The sequence below is a fragment of the Oryza glaberrima genome, chromosome 4 (genome assembly GCF_000147395.1).
Source record: "Oryza glaberrima chromosome 4, OglaRS2, whole genome shotgun sequence".
In the NCBI taxonomy this organism is placed as follows: Eukaryota; Viridiplantae; Streptophyta; class Magnoliopsida; order Poales; family Poaceae; genus Oryza; species Oryza glaberrima.
The window spans coordinates 18621534-18641251 of record NC_068329.1 but is presented as its reverse complement, the minus strand read 5'-3'; the positions used below and the strand labels follow the sequence as shown (position 1 = coordinate 18641251).

At 37.4% G+C, this 19718-nt stretch overlaps 1 protein-coding gene across 1 annotated transcript; it reads left to right on the top strand.

Moving 5' to 3' along the window:
- Positions 1-7197: 7197 nt before the first annotated feature.
- Positions 7198-9701, top strand: LOC127770843 (uncharacterized). Its single transcript, XM_052296626.1, has 9 exons — positions 7198-7341; positions 7495-7561; positions 7793-7892; positions 7984-8202; positions 8279-8399; positions 8485-8642; positions 8724-9099; positions 9201-9308; positions 9630-9701. The coding sequence occupies exons 1-9, from the start codon at positions 7198-7200 to the stop codon at positions 9699-9701; spliced, it is 1365 nt and encodes a 454-aa protein (XP_052152586.1).
- The last annotated feature ends 10017 nt before the right edge of the window (positions 9702-19718 follow it).

Here is a 19718-nt window from a genome sequence, read left to right as displayed (position 1 = left end):
TAGAAAAAGAGTCAAAAAATACTCCCTCCATTTCTTTTTCCTTTTTATTTGACGTCCAACGTAATGGGTTTAGCATATCAGTATATGGTTTGATTCCATCTTTTTGTTCGAACTGAGAAGCTGCAAAAATATGGATTTGATTCACTGATACGTGTTGCCATTTCCTCCAGGACCTTTGTTCGAACCGGGAATCTCTTACTATCGAAATCCGTGCAAGTTATCGAGCGATTAGCGATGCCACGTGGCACAGCGTGGTTCGTGCGTGCGCTCCAAAACGCGAAAAGGACTAAAATATAAAAGACAATCTTACGTTGGAGTATAATGAAAAAGTGCAAAGCCACCTGATTTCTCCGGAAGGGCCACGACTCTTCGTCTTCCTTGATTGACTCTTCTTCTTCTCTGTATATATATTCATTCTCCATCATTCCTCTTTCCTCTCGTCATTGTCTCACATTCCTTCTTGCCGTTCCACCATCCACATTCACCGGCACCAAACACCACCATCAACATCCACCGGCAATACATCTGATCCACCGAGGGATAAAGAAGCAACGACCTCCAGCCGGTACCTCTGCGGCAAGCACATCCTGCGCCGTGCGCGACAACACAACGACGAGGAGGAGCCTCCGAGGCGGTGGCCTCCGGCCGGTAGCTCTGCGGCGAGCAGGTCCGGCGACACCAGGACGAGGTCAGTGAACTGAATCACATGTATTAGTGAACACGAGGACGAGGTCAGGTACACGATCGCCTGCATTACCTTGCACGATCACGAAAGCCCCCAAATTAGCCCAGATCCAGTAGTATTTTGCATTTTGATCGATTGATTTATACCGAATCAAAGAACATCAACACCAGCCTACTGCAACTTGCCCTGATCCTGATGATGTGCACGATGGACAACAAGATATACTATATCTGTTACTTCTCTGACACTATATAGGAGTATTAGACTATTTGTTATAATATAAGTCACTGGGAACGGAAGCAATCGGAAAGAAATCTTACGTCCAGCCACGTCTTATTCTGTCACCTAAATCTCCAATGACAACTTAGTAGAGAGGACATATGGATGTGTTCCTTTTGATTTCTGTTTGATCTTTGCTAACAAGTCAAGCTTTCGTGTACTCCTAATAAATTAACTCATAGTATATTACGATGACCACCATTCCAAACTAACTGTTTTCAATTAAACTTTTTAAAAGTTATTCAAAATACATTGATTTATATAGTGGTACTATACAATGTAGCTGTAGCCTCCACTTCTGATCCAAACAAACCCTTAATTGACAAACCTAGGTACTTACATGTAATTATACTAACTTCAATCCCGTAAATCAATTAGTCACAAAGTCTAATCTTTTCCTCTAAATAATTTGCAGCAAGTTACAGCAAATTTTACTTTCTATTTAGAAAAGCTATAGCACAACCAATCAGCTGTGAATAACATTTCGTGTAGTATGGATATTTACCAGAAAAAAAACATTGTCTATTCTTTTTAGTATTTTTCATCATTGTACATTGATCATCTGCAATGATATTAATAAATGTTTATTTTACAGGGGATAAAATAATAAGGAAAAGAAAAGGAGATAAACAGGAGCAAGACACTGAAGCTAGGAAGTACAAAAAGGTAAAAAACAATAACGAGCTGGAAAATTATATATATATATATATATATATTTATATATATATATATTTTTATTTATTTATTTATTGTACTGGATGTGTTGTACCAATGACCAAAAAATTATATTATGCTGGATGCGTAGACATACCAAGATCCTACTACAACCCTTCTGGAAAATCAATGTTCCTATGGAGAATTGGAGAATTGTAGCAACATCAGTGAAGACAGAAAAAATACTTGCACTAGAACCAGTGCAAAAGCTTCACATTTTTTTTGTATTTATTTATTTTTATTTCCATAAGATATTGTTTTACCAATAAATCAGCACATCCATTTTATCTATAGCCACAAATGCACTGAATTTTAGTATGGAACTAATTAAAAACAATAACCAATCAGAAATATATATAAAAATATCAACACTATCTATTGAAATTTGAAAATTTTGTGCGATGGTTGTAAGAAACTGTAATACAAATGGAATGGATGTACTGTACAAAAGATGTACGCTAGGAATTATTAGAGAATGGCAATAGAATAGCTCTATTGCCCCATTGTATGTATGATCAATAATTGTAGCTCCTATTAATCTTTGTCGTCATAAATATTGAAGTGTTTGTATTAGCTAACACTTTTTTTACTATTCATGTGTAATTTTCTGATTATATATAGCTGTTGAAATGAATGATTAAGTTTTGTATTGATTCAACCAATATCTTTAATTATTCATATTTAATTTTATGCTTATATTCATTTCTGACTTTGGCTATTTTTTGTGCTTATATAATCAGAAGTGTTAATATGCCATCAAAGAGAAAGCAAGATCCAATAAATATAGCAGAATATGATAAATCAGATTGCAAGAAAAGAAGATATATCAGACTACAAATTCTAAGAGAGAAAAAGCGAAAAAGAGAAGAAGAAAAAAATATGGTGCATAATAACAATAAAAAATGTAAGAAAGATGAAGAAGAAACATCAAAAAATAGTAATATAAGAGATATAATATATACAGAAAAGCAAAAAAATATTAAAAATAAAAGAAAAATACAATATAATTTAGATTATCTTGAAAAAATTGCAAAAAAGAAATGTTTAGAGATAGACCATATATCTTCATATTTATCAACTTCACATGGCATGGTGTCCTTTACCCCAGAATACATTAAATATCTAAAAGAATCATATCAAAACAAATCATTTATAGGTATGCCAGAGTATAAATGTAAACATTGCAATGCTATATTTTGGTTTGAAGAAAGAAATAAAAGAGAGACAAAGAAAAGAAAAGGTGAAATTATATATTCAAATTGCTGTAAAAATAACAAAATAAAAATACCACCATTCCAGAACCCACCAGAAACACTTGCTAGGTTACTTAATAATAAAGAAGATAATCTATCAAAACATTTTATGCAGAAGATTAGACAATATAATAGTTTATTTTCTTTTACTTCAATGGGTGGCACAATAGATAAAAATATAAATAATGGCGATGGACCATATGTGTTTCGTGTAAATGGACAAATACATCATCGTATTGGATGTCTCCTACCTAAGCCTAATGAAATTCCAAAGTTTGCAGAACTATATATTTTTGATACTAAAAATGAAATAGAAAATAGAATACATGCTTTAAATAAAGAAGAAATGGGAAGTACAGATATCAATCCGTATATAGTTGAACAATTAAAAAAAATGTTTGATGAATATAATCCATTGGTAAAAACATTTCGCTATGCTCGCGATCTATTTGAAGAACATAAAGGTGTTGATTTTAGTATTCGAATAATAGGGGCTGATAAAGGTGATCCAATACAATATGAAATGCCACATACAGAAGATTTAGCAATTTTAATAGTTGGAGAATTAAATCTAGAAAATTATAAAAGAGATATTATTGTTCAAAATAAAAATAATGGATTACAACGCATATCTATATTCCATCCAGCCTATATGGCTTTACAATACCCTTTATTATTTCCTTATGGAGAAAGAGGATTTCAACTTGGCATACCATATTATAATAGTAATACAAATAAAAAGAGTAAAAAAACAAGATCAACAATTACAGTACATGAATACTACAAATATCATATGCATTATCGACCAAATCAACCAAATCCTTATTTATGTTATGGTAGATTATCAAAACAAGCAATAGTTGATGCCCGTGCAATAGAAGATGAAGATAGACTAATGTTTATTGCTAAAAATCAAAACAAATTACGAGCTGAATGTTTACAAGGAATATTTGATGCAGTACAAAAAGGTTTAACGGAAGGAAACCAAATAGGAAAAAAAATAATATTACCATCAAGCCATGTTGGTTCTAAACGATATACAATGCAAAACTATTACGATGGCATAGCAATATGTCGTGTATATGGACCTCCACATTTATTTATAACATTTACATGTAATCCTAGGTGGCCTGAAATTACTATGACAATCTTAGAAAACGAACAACCCAATGATAGACCTGATATTATAGTTCGAGTATTTCATATAAACCTAGAACAATTAATAGAAGATATACAATCCGGCACAATATTTGGACCTACAACAGCTATTTTATACTCGGTAGAATTCCAAAAAAGAGGTTTACCACATGTACATATCTTAGTTTGGTTAGATAAAAAGCCAAGTGAAATAACGATTGAAATGATAGATAAATGGATATCAACTGAAATACCAGATCCTAGAGAAGATCCTCTAGGATACATCCTTATAGCTGAACATATGATGCATGGACCATGTGGAGCCAAGAATGAAAATTGTCCATGCATGAAAAAAGGCAAATGTTCAAAATTTTACCCTAAAAAATTCAATGATCAAACTAATTTTACTGAAAATGGATTTGCACAATATAAACGTAGAAATACTAATATATACATACGTAAAGATAACCATAACTTGGACAATAGATGGGTTGTTCCACACAATTTATTCCTATTAAAAAGATATCAAGCCCATTTAAATGTTGAGTTTGTTAATCAAAGCAGAATGTTAAAATATTTATGTAAATATGTAAACAAAGGAGGGGATAAAGCTAAAATAATTTTCCAACGTATCAAACAAGGAATAGATCATTCTGAAAATGAGCAAACAGAAAAAATAGATGAAATAGAAGAATATTTAGAATGTAGATATATTTGTGATCAAGATGGTATGTGGAGATTACTTGGATATGAAATACATTATCATTGGCCACCAGTGGAAAGAATGCCTGTTCATCTTCCCTTAATGAATATGGTCAAATTAACTAAGGATACAAAACTAAAAAATATTATAGAAAATCCAGATAATCAAAGAACGATGCTTACAGAATGGTTTATGGCAAATCAGTTACATGAAGAAGCAAGAAACTTGACATACTGTGAATTCCCACAAAAATGGAAATGGGATAAAAAAGAAAGGAAATGGGTCAAACGACAACATGGTTTTAAAATAGCCCGTTTATATTATGTCAAACCAACTGAAGGAGAACGTTTCTATCTACGTATGCTATTAATGATAGTTAAAGGAGCAAAAAACTATGAAGATATTAGAACATACAATGGTATTACTTATAAAACTTTTAAAGAAACATGTGCAGCACGTGGATTATTAATGGATGATAATGAATGGTATAAAACATTTGACGAAGCTGCAAGTTGGGCAACATCTCCACAACTACGATCTTTATTTATAATCCTACTATTGTATTGCAATTTAGAAGATGAAAGGAAATTTTTTGAGACAAATTGGGCAAAAATGGTAGATGATATAAAATTTCAATTAATATCAAAATATCACCCAATTAAGTACAACCCGACTGATATAGAATTAAAAGATATTCTAATTGAACAAATAGAATATTTATTATCCAAAAGTGGTATAAGTATAGACAAATTTAATCTTCCTCAGATGACAGTAAGATACAAATTAGATTCAACTAATACACTAATTCAAGATGAATTAAATTATAATGCAAATGATTTAGAAGAGCAAGCTAACAAATTGTACTTACAGCTAAACGATGACCAAAAGAAAGCATTTCATCTTATAGTAAATAGTGTAATAAATAAAGAAAATAATTTTTTCTTTGTATCTGGCCATGGAGGAACTGGCAAAACATTTTTATGGAATACTATTGTATCATTTTTGAGAGCTAAAAAAGAAATTGTTCTAACAGTCGCATCGTCTGGAGTAGCATCATTATTACTACCAAATGGTCGAACAGCCCATTCAAGATTTCGAATACCAGTTGATATAGATGAACTATCATTATGTGATATTAAACGTGGAACAAAATTAGCTGAATTACTAATAGAAACTTCTCTTATAATATGGGACGAAGCATTAATGACAAATCGCCAATGCTTTGAGGCTCTTGATAGAACATTAAGAGATATATTATCAGAAAAATATATTAATGCTATCGATAAACCATTTGGAGGTAAAGTTGTTGTTCTAGGAGGAGACCCTAAACAAATCTTACCAGTTATAGAAAATGCATCAAAACTGGAAATTATTAATGCATCAATCGTAAAGTCATATCTTTGGGGGTATGTTAAAAAAATATTTCTATTTGAAAATATGCGATTACAAAAAACCAAATCTAATATTTTAGAATATAAAGAAATCAATGACTTTAATAATTGGATTCTGGATATAGGCAATGGTAAAATAAATACCAAACAAAGTACTGCTCAAAATGAAGACACAGATACAACCATTATACAAGTGCCGGAAAATTTATTAATAAACACAGGAGAAAACAAATTAGAAGAGTTGGTAAAGTTTACATACCCAGATTTCAAAAATAGTTTCTTTAATCCAGATTATTTGAAAAATAGAGCAATTCTAGCTACAACTAATGAGATTGTTGATGAAGTGAACAACTATATACTTAGCTTAGTACCTAATCAAGAGAAGGAATATTATAGTGCTGACACACTATCTCAATGTATGGATACAACTAATGATGCGGACATATTATATCCTGTCGAATATTTAAATTCTCTAAATGCCAATAATTTTCCAACTCATGTACTTAAGCTGAAAGTTGGAGTTCCTATAATTTTGCTAAGAAATCTAAACCAAAATTTAGGATTGTGTAATGGAACAAGATTGATAATAACAAATTTAGGAGACAATATTATAGAAGGTATAATAATAACAGGAACTCATATAGGAGAAAAAGCATATATACCCAGAATAAACTTAACAACCCGAGGAAATCAATGGCCATTTACCTTGTGTCGACGACATTTCCCAATAAAAGTGTGCTATTCTATGACTATAAATAAAAGCCAAGGACAAACTTTATCTAATGTTGGTTTATATCTAAAAAAACCAGTCTTTACACATGGCCAATTATATGTCGCAATCTCACGAGTAAGCAATAGTAAAGGTTTAAAAATTCTAATAGAAAATGAAGATGGGACATGTGCAACACAAACAAAAAATATAGTATATAGAGAAATTTTAGATTCATTTAGATCTTAATGTATACTATATTTTTCTCTATATACTATATAAACACAAACACAGTACTAACATTTTCCATTGCTTATAATTTGCAGATGAATATCACTCCAATTGCAGAGCTGCGCCCAGGGCGATATGACTACATGATATGCGTCCGAATATCCAGGATATGGGAATTTAGAGGAACTAATGAAGATGATAACATCAAACATTTAGATCTGGTTTTACTTGATCAAAAGGTAATACTATATCCTTTATTTATATTTTCTCCTAACATATATTTATCATTAAATATATATTATTTTATTAAAATTGCATAGCCATTGCAGGGAGATGCTATCTATGCTGAGATCCTACCTGATGCTATACCTTTATTGAACCAATATTTACAGGAAGGAAATATCGTCTACATCAGCAAGATAACAGTTAACAATGCTAAGCCCAGTTATAGAGCAGTTGGTAATCCATATATGATCAAACTAAACAAAAGAACTTGTATCATTGAAGCCAAAGATCAACCTATGGATTTTCCAAAGTATACATTTGACTTGGTGTCATTTGATAAACTTCATGATTTCACAAGCAAGACTGATCGTTTTCTAGGTACTAAATTAACTTTTATTTCATTACACGTAACCATAATATTCTATATGCAATGTTATAATCAAATACTTTATTCTATCTTTGTAGATGTTATTGGAAAAATCATTGCTGTTTCTAATGCAGCAATGATTTCTACAAGTTCATTAGATTATAGGATGAGAAGAATAGTCAAACTACAAGATTTAAGGTAATTTATGCCAATATCAGCTATATTTCCCCATCTGAACACTAACACTAATCTGAAACTACTTGATACTGACTTTATTGTTTCTTCAAAGTGGAAAAACCATCGACCTCTCATTATCAGGAAAAAGAGCTGTTGAGTTTGATGGAGAGACAATACTGGAAGTTGGTCAAAATAACCATATAATAGCAATATTTGTTGGTACATCAATGAAAATCCTTAAGGGAACATATGAATTTCTAAGTGGAACAACAGCTTGTCGTTGGTATATCAACGAAAATGACATCCCTGAAATCAAGATGTTTCAGAAATGGTAAGTACAATTTAATCCCCTGCATATCTTCTTTTACTTTATGGAATTTCCTATTTCTAACATCTTATATATGCAGCCTTCCACCACATGCTGATCCTATACAAAAGCTATACTTGCAAAGTGATGAAGATATGCAACGGAGCATTGAACACAAAACACTTGCAGAATTGAAGGAAATTGATCCTTTTGTTGACAAGGTTAGACTTATGTACCTAAATTAATATACTATTAAATTCTTTCATTGAACTACAACTTAAACCTTTCATTTATACATTTACATAGGATGAAAAATACCAGTGCACTGCTACTATCATTGGAATTCAGGAAAGAAAAACTTGGTGTTATCAAGCCTATAAATTGTGCAATTGCAAGATGATATGGGATGGTTCTATATTAAAATGCAAGAAAGAGAACTGCCCATGTAGGCAGTATGAGTACAAGTGAGTATTTCTTTTTCCAATCATACTATTAAGTGTGAATATATATAACTATAATTTTCAAATAACTCTGCACTTGAACAGGTACAAAATACCATTCATTGCAAATGATGGCACAGCTAGCCTTGAACTTGTGCTATTTGAAAAGAAAGGTACAGAACTTATTGGTAGGACTGCTGAAACTATGAAAAGGCAATATGATATCAATCAAACACCTCCAGAAATAAAAGCATGGATAGGACATAAATTCACATTCATAGTGAAGGTTTTGCCGAACATAACTATCAACGCTGATGAACCTTCATTTGAGGTGCTGACAATTAAAGAAAGATTTGGAAGGCAACATTCCAGCCAAGGCTTTAAGGCAACTAAGAATCTTCCCATCAGTTCAAGTTCATCTCAACAACTACATAATTTACCTCCACTGGTGCCTATACTATCCAAGAAAATACAACATGAGGTAAAAGAGTAGTACTCTTTCTTTTATTCATTTTTGTCGGTGCTACATAATATCTTACTATTTCCTTTCTTTTCTTTCTTATTTACTGCTCATCATCCCAGATAGAACCACCCCATGATATTCAAAGCATGGAAGTTGAACCATATAATTTAGAAACAAGCACTTTGTCAGGAAAAAGAGCTTATGAAGATCCAAACAGTACAGATCAGGTAAACAACTGATCATATTTAAATTCATTTGTTTTTCATTCTTCAATCATACAATTAACCTACTAACTGTACTGTGCACAAGCTTGGCACCATTTCAAGCAAGTGTATTTTTTTAGATAATGGAATGAAATATTCAAGCAAGTGTATACCCTGTGGTCAACAACTATTCTCTATTTACATGTACTATTCACATATATGGCTGACACTAGGGGTCTCATACTTGCCAAACCTACTGCCTGCATTGTGCTAAGTATTGCATGAGAAAGAATTGCTGGTTCCTTAGTAATATACTTTGATAAGGATTCTGTTTTTCTTTTTTAGGAGAATGATGAAGAAGAAAGCACTGACTATGGCTTCATTCAGACAAAGGGCAAAAAGAAGCGTTCTACCTGATAACTTCTCCAATCAAGACAGCCTACTTTTGCTATCTATAGTCCAAGATGGACACTTTTGTTATCCTCTCATCTACTAGCCAAATTACTTTTGGTGTATCTAGCTCTGACTAAGAACCTAGACTGATCTACTAGCCAGTTACTCTAATACAAAGTTGACATGGAGCTTTATTAAAATCTTTCATTATTTAAGCTCTAGATCAAATCTCTATAATATGTCAATACTCTTCAAATGTCTGTCACAAATAGCCACTGTGTTTTGTTCAGATTATACAGTCTATATCACACTATATGTCACAAAAATCTTCTAAATTTTGTAGTCTACTACAGCAATCATGATTGTGCATTGTAGTATCATGCTATAACTTGCGCTTTTTTTTAGATAATACTTGCATTGTTGTTAAACTGATTATTCTGTCTCATTAGGGTCAAATAGCATGGCCTATCCAGTATTGCCGCGTGTTTTTTTCTAGTGTATACCCAAAAAGGGGAAAAATAAAAAGGGTTGGGGGGAGATTGCCAAAAGCGCATGTGTCATGCGCCCGCGCAGTCAATCGCACCTCTGGGTGGATTGATTCGTCATGACCAAGGTTATTTTGTTGCTACACGTGCATACCGCACGTGATCCCACCACAGCACGAGGACTCACCTCGTGTGTATCCGGGTGTGCCGCCTTCATCCTGGCACGCCTCCCACTCGGTCAGGCCCTCATATCACCCGGAGCGCACGCGCCAAGCTCCCCGGTACGGGACTAAACATTCTCCTCCTCGTCGTTGCTGGCTTTGCTTTGCTGCAGGGTGGAGTACTGTGCGTGTCCCGTGGCATTACGAACAGAGTGGTCTGGCATTTCTCTCCCGAGAGGTTCGTATACTTGCAGATTGTTTGATCTGGGCATTTTTGTAGGTTTGAAAATGGAAGCTAATCAAGGCATCAAGCTTCTTACTGTTGTCCTAATCTTGTGATGCGATCTGTCTCATTGGCTGGTATGCATTGCGCTCTGTACACCAGCCAAGTATAGGTAGAAGAAGTCGATCAGGAGAGCCCCTTTTTCTCAGATAATTTGGTCATCCCGGAGCGCGTGCAGCCGCCGTATGGTTGTCGCGTTTTGTACGAAGGGGAAAAGGTGCAATAAATCATGGTTGGTCATCCATGGCAAAGAGCCAAACATGAACAACTCTTCTGCTTATACAGTGGATTTGATTTGATTTGATTTGATTCACTCAGATGTTGCCATTTCGTCCTGTTCATTTTCCTTTTATATATCATGTGTTCTCTTCTTTGGGCCCGATCATATCAGGTCGGTCCATCTGCACCCGTGTGTGCGACGAGCCCACCAGGCCACAACGGTTGGGCCACTAGCCTGGATCTGGAGCCGTGGCAAAATCAGATCGATTTCGCTGCGCTGGACATGTCCTTAAATAAACCGAATCCAATTAATTGAACGAACCGAAATGGCCAAGATAACTGTGCACGACATTGATGAAATGAAACAAGCATGGCCTTGAAACGACATTGATGAAACAAGCATGGAAACCATCTATTGATGGACCCAAAAAAAAAATTTAAAAAAAGTTTGGAGATCGCTTAAGCGCATGTGTCATGGCGCTCGCACCCGTCACTCGCCGGTGGATTTTTGAATTCCTGAATGATTTCGGCTACACGTGCATTCCACACGTGGTCCCACCACAGCACGAGTAGTCGTCTCGTGTGTATCCGGGTGTGCCTGCATTGGGCACGCCTCCCATTCGGTCCACCCCTCTTATCACCCGTAGCGCTTGGGCTTAGCTCCCCGGTATGGGACTAAACAACAACGTAACGTAACGTCGTCCCCGCGGCTTTGCCTGTTGTTTGCTTGGCGCAGAGCGGGCGATGAGATCGATCGCCCATTCGCCCCCGTTCGGGCCTCGTTGCACGGGGATTTTGTGTTTCGTGGCAATGGCGTAATGGCATTTATGGGCTTATTAATAACTTTTTCACTTTATCGCTAGTTTCAATCTTATCAAATTTTGAAAGCACCAAATTACAACAAACTAAACATATATACTTGCCAATATCACCCTACCAAATTTTGACAATTCCAGAAGTTTCCATTCTCAAAAATTGTACCAAATTTTAGTAAAGTTTTAAACTAAACACATCCATCACTTTTAAAATTTGGAAAAAAGTACCCCGCAAAAAAAAGAAGAAAAAAATACGAATTATCCCCCCGAACTATCGCGGTCGATCGAATTACCCCCCTAAACCACAAAACCGGACATTCTTCACCCCCAACTATGCAAACCGGAAAAATTACCCCACTCGACCCAATCCGCGGTAGTTTTGGTCTACATGGTAGTCCAGTCAGCAATTCTTTTAATAAAAAATCGGTGGGCCCACCTGTCAGTTCGCCACCCCTCTATCTCTCTATCCCTAATCCCACTCTCTCTCTTTGCTCCCTTCCCTCACCAGCTCACTAGCCACGCCGAAGAGAAGCGTGGGGCGGCTATCGTCAAAGCGAGGTGCCGCCGCTGCAACGACACCGCCGCCGTCGAAGAGGGCCAAGGTGAACCGGTCAGAGAAGACGACGGCGATGGCGGCGAGCAGCCGCCCGGGCAGCGACCGGACCAGGGCGCCGCGGAAGCACCACTATCGTGCGGTGCTGGGCCGTCAGCCACCGCCGCTCGCCGCAGCAAAGGAAGGGAGGAGAGAGAGGGCGCGCCGCCGTGTGCGCCTTGTCGGCTGGCCGCCGCCGCTCGCTGCAGCAAGAGAGAGAGAGAGAGAGAGAGAGAGAGGATGGGGATTTAGGAAGTGTCGGCGTCGGCAAGACTTCATGGACCTCCCGCGTGTCGCCCTCGCTTTCGACGGCGCCACCGCTGCAGCCACCGCGTGATGATGACCCAGCCGCCGGAGAGGAAGGCCGATGCCGACGCCGACGAGCGGCGCCTCCGCCGGAAGATCTCCAACCAGGAGTCCGCGCGCAAACAGCGACACCTCGACGAGCTCCGCACACGCGCTGGGCAGCTCTGACGCTGCAACCGCGATCTCGCGGCGCGCGGGCACGCCACCTACGACCGCGTGGGCCTCGTCCGCCTCGCCAACGCGCAGCTCCGCGCCGAGGCCGCCGCCCTTAGCCACTGCTGCCGCTCTGTGTCCCCGCTTGCCGCTGACCCGTGAGAGAGAGAGGAAGAGGAGTATGATAGGTGGGTCTTATATTTTTTTAATATAGAATGCTGGGAGAGAGGAAGAGGAGTATGATAGGCGGGTCCCGTGTTTTTTAAATATAGAATGCTGACTGGACTGCCACACGTACGCTACATAAACCAAAACCACCGTGGATTAGGTTGAGGGTGGTAATCCGTCCGGTTTACATAGTTGAGGGTGAAAAATATCCGGTTTTATGGTTAGGGGGTAATTCGGTTGACCGCGATACTTCGGGGGTGTAATTCGTACTTTTTTCTAAAAAAATTGGTAACGCCAAGATATATCAAAATTTGTCTAAATTTTAGTAGAGTTCAAAATAGCTACAAAGTGAACCAGCCCCGAGTGCTAATGCGGAAAAGAAATCTCAATAAAAAAGTTGTTACTTTTTGCTAAGCGTATGTGTCATACGCTCGCACTGTCACCCTGCAGCGACTCCAATTACTTAACTTTGGTTTAGGTATTGCTAAATGCGCATACCGCGCATGGTTGCACCGCAGCACGAGCCCCCTCGTGCGCCGGGTGTGCCTCCATTTGGGCACGCCACCAGCTCGCCCTGGAGATGTTATTACCCCGCGCCCGTGCGCTAGGCTCCCCGAGGTGGGACTAAAAAAACGCTAGTGAAAGTTTCGCTTCCATGGGCCTTGTAGCCATACATCTGCACTACACATATATGGGCCCTTGAGGTCGACGATGATGTCCGACACGGCACTGCAGATACACCACTACTGTCATATATGGTGATGCTCTTTTCTCCTAAAGATAAAAATAAAAAGAAAGATTAAGTTTTTTACGTAAAATAAGATGGTATTAACGTATGATTGATTGAGTTTTAATTATTACAAACTTGAAAAATAGATTAATATAGTATTTTAGAGTAACTTTCATATAGAAAGTTTTCGCACGAAACACACCGTTTAGCAGTTTAGAATGTGCTACAAAAATTTTAATCTTCATTTAATTTTTGTTGGAGAAAAAGAACGAAAGCTTTAATCTTCATTCAATTTTTGTTGGAGAAAAAGAACGGAACGATAATGCACGTAAGCTGTGTACTGCTATATGTACACAGCAAAATTAATTAACACGCGCCGTACGTCGAAGAAATAAATCTCGCACGTACCGACGTATGTACGTACGTGCTATCGCGCCGTTGCGTCAGTAGCGCGCGCGACCAGTGTTGGATGTATGTCGTCGATTGCGATTGCTCGCGTACGTACGGGTGCGATGCGAATTAATTAGTGTCGTCGTCGTCGCAATTTCAGCTAGCTACCTGGAGGGCAGTAGTCGTGTTCGTACGTGGCCGGCTGATGTATCCACTATACCACCACCACCACCCAGCAGCGTGCACGCACACGCATGTGTACGTGTATACGTGCGTACGCACGGCCACGGCAGGCTAGGACACACTCTTGTGTGCTCGGCCGTTCTCCAAACGCAACGGTGGTTAATTATACGATCGAAGAGGCTATACAAATTCTAAAAAAAAAAAGAAGAAGAAGAAGAAGAAGAAGAAGAGGCTATAAATATGCATATGAAGCGTGAAATTAAAGGGTCTAGACAGATATTACTACTCAGCCTGTGTTCCGCAGCTGAGTTTCCCAACTCAAGTTTTTCAAACGGTTAAACGGTGAATCTTTTTAAAAAGTTTCTGCACTAAAGTTGTTTTGAAAATATTATATTAATTTATTTTTTAAAAAAATTAGCTAATACTATTTAATTAATTATATGCTAATTTTTCGTTCCGTTTTTGGAATGTTAGTTTTCAAGCTGTCCAAATCGCTCATTTTTATTGTTCTTGTCCAAACTGAAAATTAGAAGAAACCTTTCATGCATGCAAGTATGCTCTTAAACTAGGTCGAGGGAGCGCGAGAAAGATTTCATTTGATCGACCACCCGTAATTGATAGTGGGGTAGGGCAAAATGGTCGGCAGGAAATTGCAGGATCATGCATGTCATGTGGGGATCGATCGATTCGGATGATGACTTATCCATACATGATCCATTACATCCTCGTCGATCTCTGGTCGGTCGAATCACAGCTGCAGCTGCATATGCATTGCATCCGTGCATCTTCTTCTTATCATCGTACGTGGCCGCCCGCAACAGCACGTACGGCCAATATAATCGGGCCAGCCACGTACGCCTGCATGCGCGAGGCTGCACAGCAACAGCACACCGACGCGAATGAATGTGTAGCTAGCTAGTAAGAGAGTAGCTACAGTACGCAGCTATCGAATTAGGCGCATTATTATTTGGCGATGGCGCCGCTCGTGACCGGCACCCGGCCCGTTACGTGATCGATCCTGGTTGTGTCTTTTATACTAGCTTTGCTGAATGCATGTTTGGTTATATATGGCCGCGATCGATCAACCATGTAACAAATTGATGAAGGCGCATTCCCGGAATGAGAGATGTGCCGGTATTTTTCATCTCTCGGAATATGTGGGGACGTATTCGTCGGTGTGAGTATAGAGTGGTATATCTGTGTAGGCGTGCGTCTGTCGTGTAATCGTAAAAAATAAAAATAAAATTTGACAAGGACGACAATAAACTGGTGTACCATTTAGTTTGTAAACCGGCAAAACTGGATCATTCATCGGATTATTGCCTCCATCTTATAGCAGAACCCTGATTGATTAATTTGCTGCAGACAAACAGCCGCTTAGACAGATAGCACACCGTACATAGAACTGCCGGCCCAACCTGTAGCCAATTTACTGCACTGCACTGCTCTGCTCTGCTGAGTATCTCTACTGACGCTACCAGCAGATTGTACTACATACTCCCTCCGTAAAAAAAAAAAAAAAAAAAAAGACAAACCCTAGTTTCCATGTCCAATATTTGTCCGTCCGTCTTATTTGAAAAAAAAATAAAAAAAATAAAAAGACAAGTCACGTATAAAATATTAATCATGTTTTATCATCTAACAACAATAAAAATACGAATTATAAAAAATTTTTATATAAGACGGACAGTCAAAGTTGGATACGGAAACCCAGGGTTTGCCTTTTTTTTTGGGACGGAGGGAGTATGGCCCACTTGACCGTACCTAAAATCTTCAGATAACTCGAGGAAATCAAACGATAAAATACGCCTTGCTGGTACTCCATCCATTGCAACTATGAGTTTCCGTGTCTAACTTTAATCATTCGTCTTATTTGAAATTTTTTATAATTAGTATTTTTGTTGTTATGAGATGATAAAACATGAATAGTACTTTATGTGTGACTTATGTTTTTAAAATTTTTAAAAAAATTTTTAAATAAGATAGACGATCAAAATTGAGCACGAAAAAGTATGGCTGCACTTAAAATAGGATAGAAGGACTATGAAGCTAGCTTCAGATAAGTGCACGAAGAGACCAAACAATTAATACTAAATTGCCACGTTCTAAAAAAACATGTCGATATACATACTCTCTCTATCCTCAAATAAATAAATCTAACACGTAAATCTAATTTATGTTAGGATGAAAGAGTACTAATTTATGTTAGGATGAAAGAGTACTCGTGTTAGATCATGCCCTTAGGCTGTGTAAGGGAGGTGAAGTTATCTCCCGCACGAAAAACAGTGTTCCTATTAGCGTATGATTAATTAAATATTAATTAAATTTTTTTAAAAAAATCAATATATATTTTAAGTAACCTTCGTATAAATTTTCTTTTAAAAACATGCCGTTTTAATAGTTTCAAAAGTATGCAAATTAGGGATATGAGTTGGAAAAGTGAAAAAAGGAAACTCAGCCTTATAATTCGCAACCACTATTGAGCTTGCACACGCTGCCAATGCAACCGTCGATCGATCTCACGAGCCACACTTCGATCAACAAAAGCGAATTAGGAACAATGTCAACTCTCAAATCTCAAGACATATCATCTAGTACTACTACTCAAATCGATGACACAAAATCTCACATATAGTCTTAAGTACTAGTACCGGCTATCTTCAGAGCTCTTAGAGCAAGTTTAATAGTCAACTACTTACTCCAAATCATCTATAGTCAACTTAATAGCCAATAGTTACACATAAACATATACTACACAATTAATATCTGGTCCCACTTATCATATACAATGTATCTTGGAGTCCGTGCTGCAGTTGACTAAAAATTAATAGCCCGCTACTATTCTCTCTCATCTTTTATCTCATCGAAATGTGTTTATAGCTGGTTCAAAATCTGCTATTGCACATGCTCTTACATGAGAAAAGCTCCTCCAATTATTGGCTATTTATCGTTACCTGATGCTTGGTTTAGTTCCCAAAATTTTTTTCCCGAAAAGATCACATTGAATCTTTGGACACATACATGGAGCATTAAATATAGATAAAAAAACTAATTGCACAGTTCGCGTGGAAATCACGAGACGAATCTTTTGAGCCTAATTAGTCCATAATTAACCATAAGTGCTACAGTAATACACATGTGCTAATGACGGTTTAATTAGGCTCTAAAGATTCGTCTCGGGGTTTCTAGGCGAGTTATTAAATTAGTTTTTTTCACTCGTGTGTAAAAATCTCTTCCGACATCTGGTCAAACATCCAATGTGACACCTATTTTTTTTTTCGCGAAACAGGCATGAAGCCACTAACGCAAGAACGCAGTCAGTTCAGTTCTTCCCGGGACCCGGCCCCGGCAATGACATGGCAGCATTATTCACCCATGACATTTGCAAACACATGCACAGTTCTGCGTTGAAAAGCTTTTATCCAGACAGGCATAGTATGGATCAATCAGCGACAGCCCGACGTGACGGCAACAAGCACTCATCGATCGATTGCACATGTGCATATGTAGGGTTGCTAGCTTGCTCTTTTCGTCTTAAAGAAACCAAACTATTATGGATACACTAATTTAGTATTATGAATCTGAATAAAAGCATATTTATAATATTAAGATGTCTCATATTCGATAATAGGTTTTGTGTGAAACGGGCAAAATACGAGAGAGAAAGAAAGAGAGAGACTCTGCGCTGACTTTTGGAAACCAGTGTCGACTACTGGATCAGTGACTAGTAGTATCGATTAATCTGCATTCTGCCATGAATTCCCTTGTACTCCAAGCAGGATTAACTCCTTGGTACAGTCAAACGAGAAATTCACTTTCACCTCGGCCAAGGTAAATAACGCATGCGTGGTTGACGAAGCTGGAGCTCATCAGCAGTAGTAGTAGCTTTAGCATCAAGTTATCTCTTCCGATTGATCCAATTCAGAAGAAGTACAGTATACTCCCTGAATTACTGAAGACCATGATGACAGAGAAGTTGCTATCCATCAGTCCATCTGCCCAGATCTGACGCCGATCGATCAATTTGGTTACTCACGCAGATCTGAGAGCGATTTGGTAGAAACAGTGTCACACCTGCACCGATGCTATGCTAACCTACTTTCCTGATCGCGATTTGACTTTGGGTGGCACAAATGGCTACATAGCCCTGTCCAATGTTCATCATCACCTAACTAACCAGGCGAGCTCTGCACTGTTCACTGTTGCTGGAGTTTAACACCAAATTCACATGAATTTCATAGGAAATTCAGCTCAAATTCAACATCAACCAGCTGAGTAGTCTAGTTCTTACAGATGACTTTTAATTACTCCAATTAGCATGCGGTTGTACCAGCAGCAGCAGCCAATGGAAGGCTCTTTCGTGGTCAAGACGAGCGAGGGACGCGACCCAACGAACTCCCTGTCTCGCTGTCTCTGCATCCACTACTGCTAGTGCTAGTGCTACAGCTAGCTTTGCCTGTATACTGTGCATCTTGCAATTGCTACTACTCCCTCCATCCGTGAATATAAAGGATTTTTCTTGCACCGTTTGACCATTCGTCTTATTCAACAAATTTAAAATTATTATTTTATTTGTGACTTACTTTATTATTTAAAGTATTTTAAGCACAACTTTTCATTTTTTATATTTGCACAATTTTTTAAAATAAGACGAGTGATTAAACCGTTATATGTGAATAGTGAAAATCCTTATATTTTCGGACGGAGGGAGTAGCTTATTAATTTGCATTTTTATACGATCTGTGACATAAGGCTGAGTGATTACTGAGCTGATCGCCTGTCTGATCGAGACATTAATCGTACTACTGGCTAATCCTTTTCTTTTCTTAAACTTCGTACTCACTAATTGATTGGGATGAGTAGTACTTGACAAAAACGAGGTTTGGTTTTCATGTAATCGTCCGGTTAAAACAAAATTAGTGACACAGTAGAAAACACCGGTTTTGTTTTTTTGCTACTAATTTTTCTTTTCTACTTGTCGGTTGTTCAAGATTGTTGTGAAGTTTAGTACTGTCTTATTAAAACTGTTTATTTGGTTTAGTTTTTTTTTGTTTGTATGAGTTTGTCAAAAAAACCAAACATTTTTATGCTTATCTTTGTCTTGCGGTTTATCATATTTTTGGTTTAAATTACAGTTTTGGTCACACTCGAAGGTTAATGTAAATATGTGAGCTGTTGGTAATTTTTGTTTCAAACTTGAAAATAGTGGCTCCGATAGACGAGCGTGGCGTACAGCACATTCTCATGGTCAAACTATGCAAAATGTAATTTCATCAAAATATATCTACTGCTTGCCATTCTTTGTGCGCGCGCATGTATTCAAAATAACTTAACTGGGGACGATTGCTTTTCTTTAAAAATAATTTGCCGTAAATTTAATTTGAACCGTACCAGTGTACATAGCTAGGCACAAAGCTAGTACTTTTAGAATATGCAATTTAAGGTGCATGTAAATTGTGCTTATAACCCGGGCCATGATACTGCATTTTTGTAATTATTTTGAATGCTTGGTGACTGGATTTGGACATCCATTTGATTAACATGCTGTCAAGACAA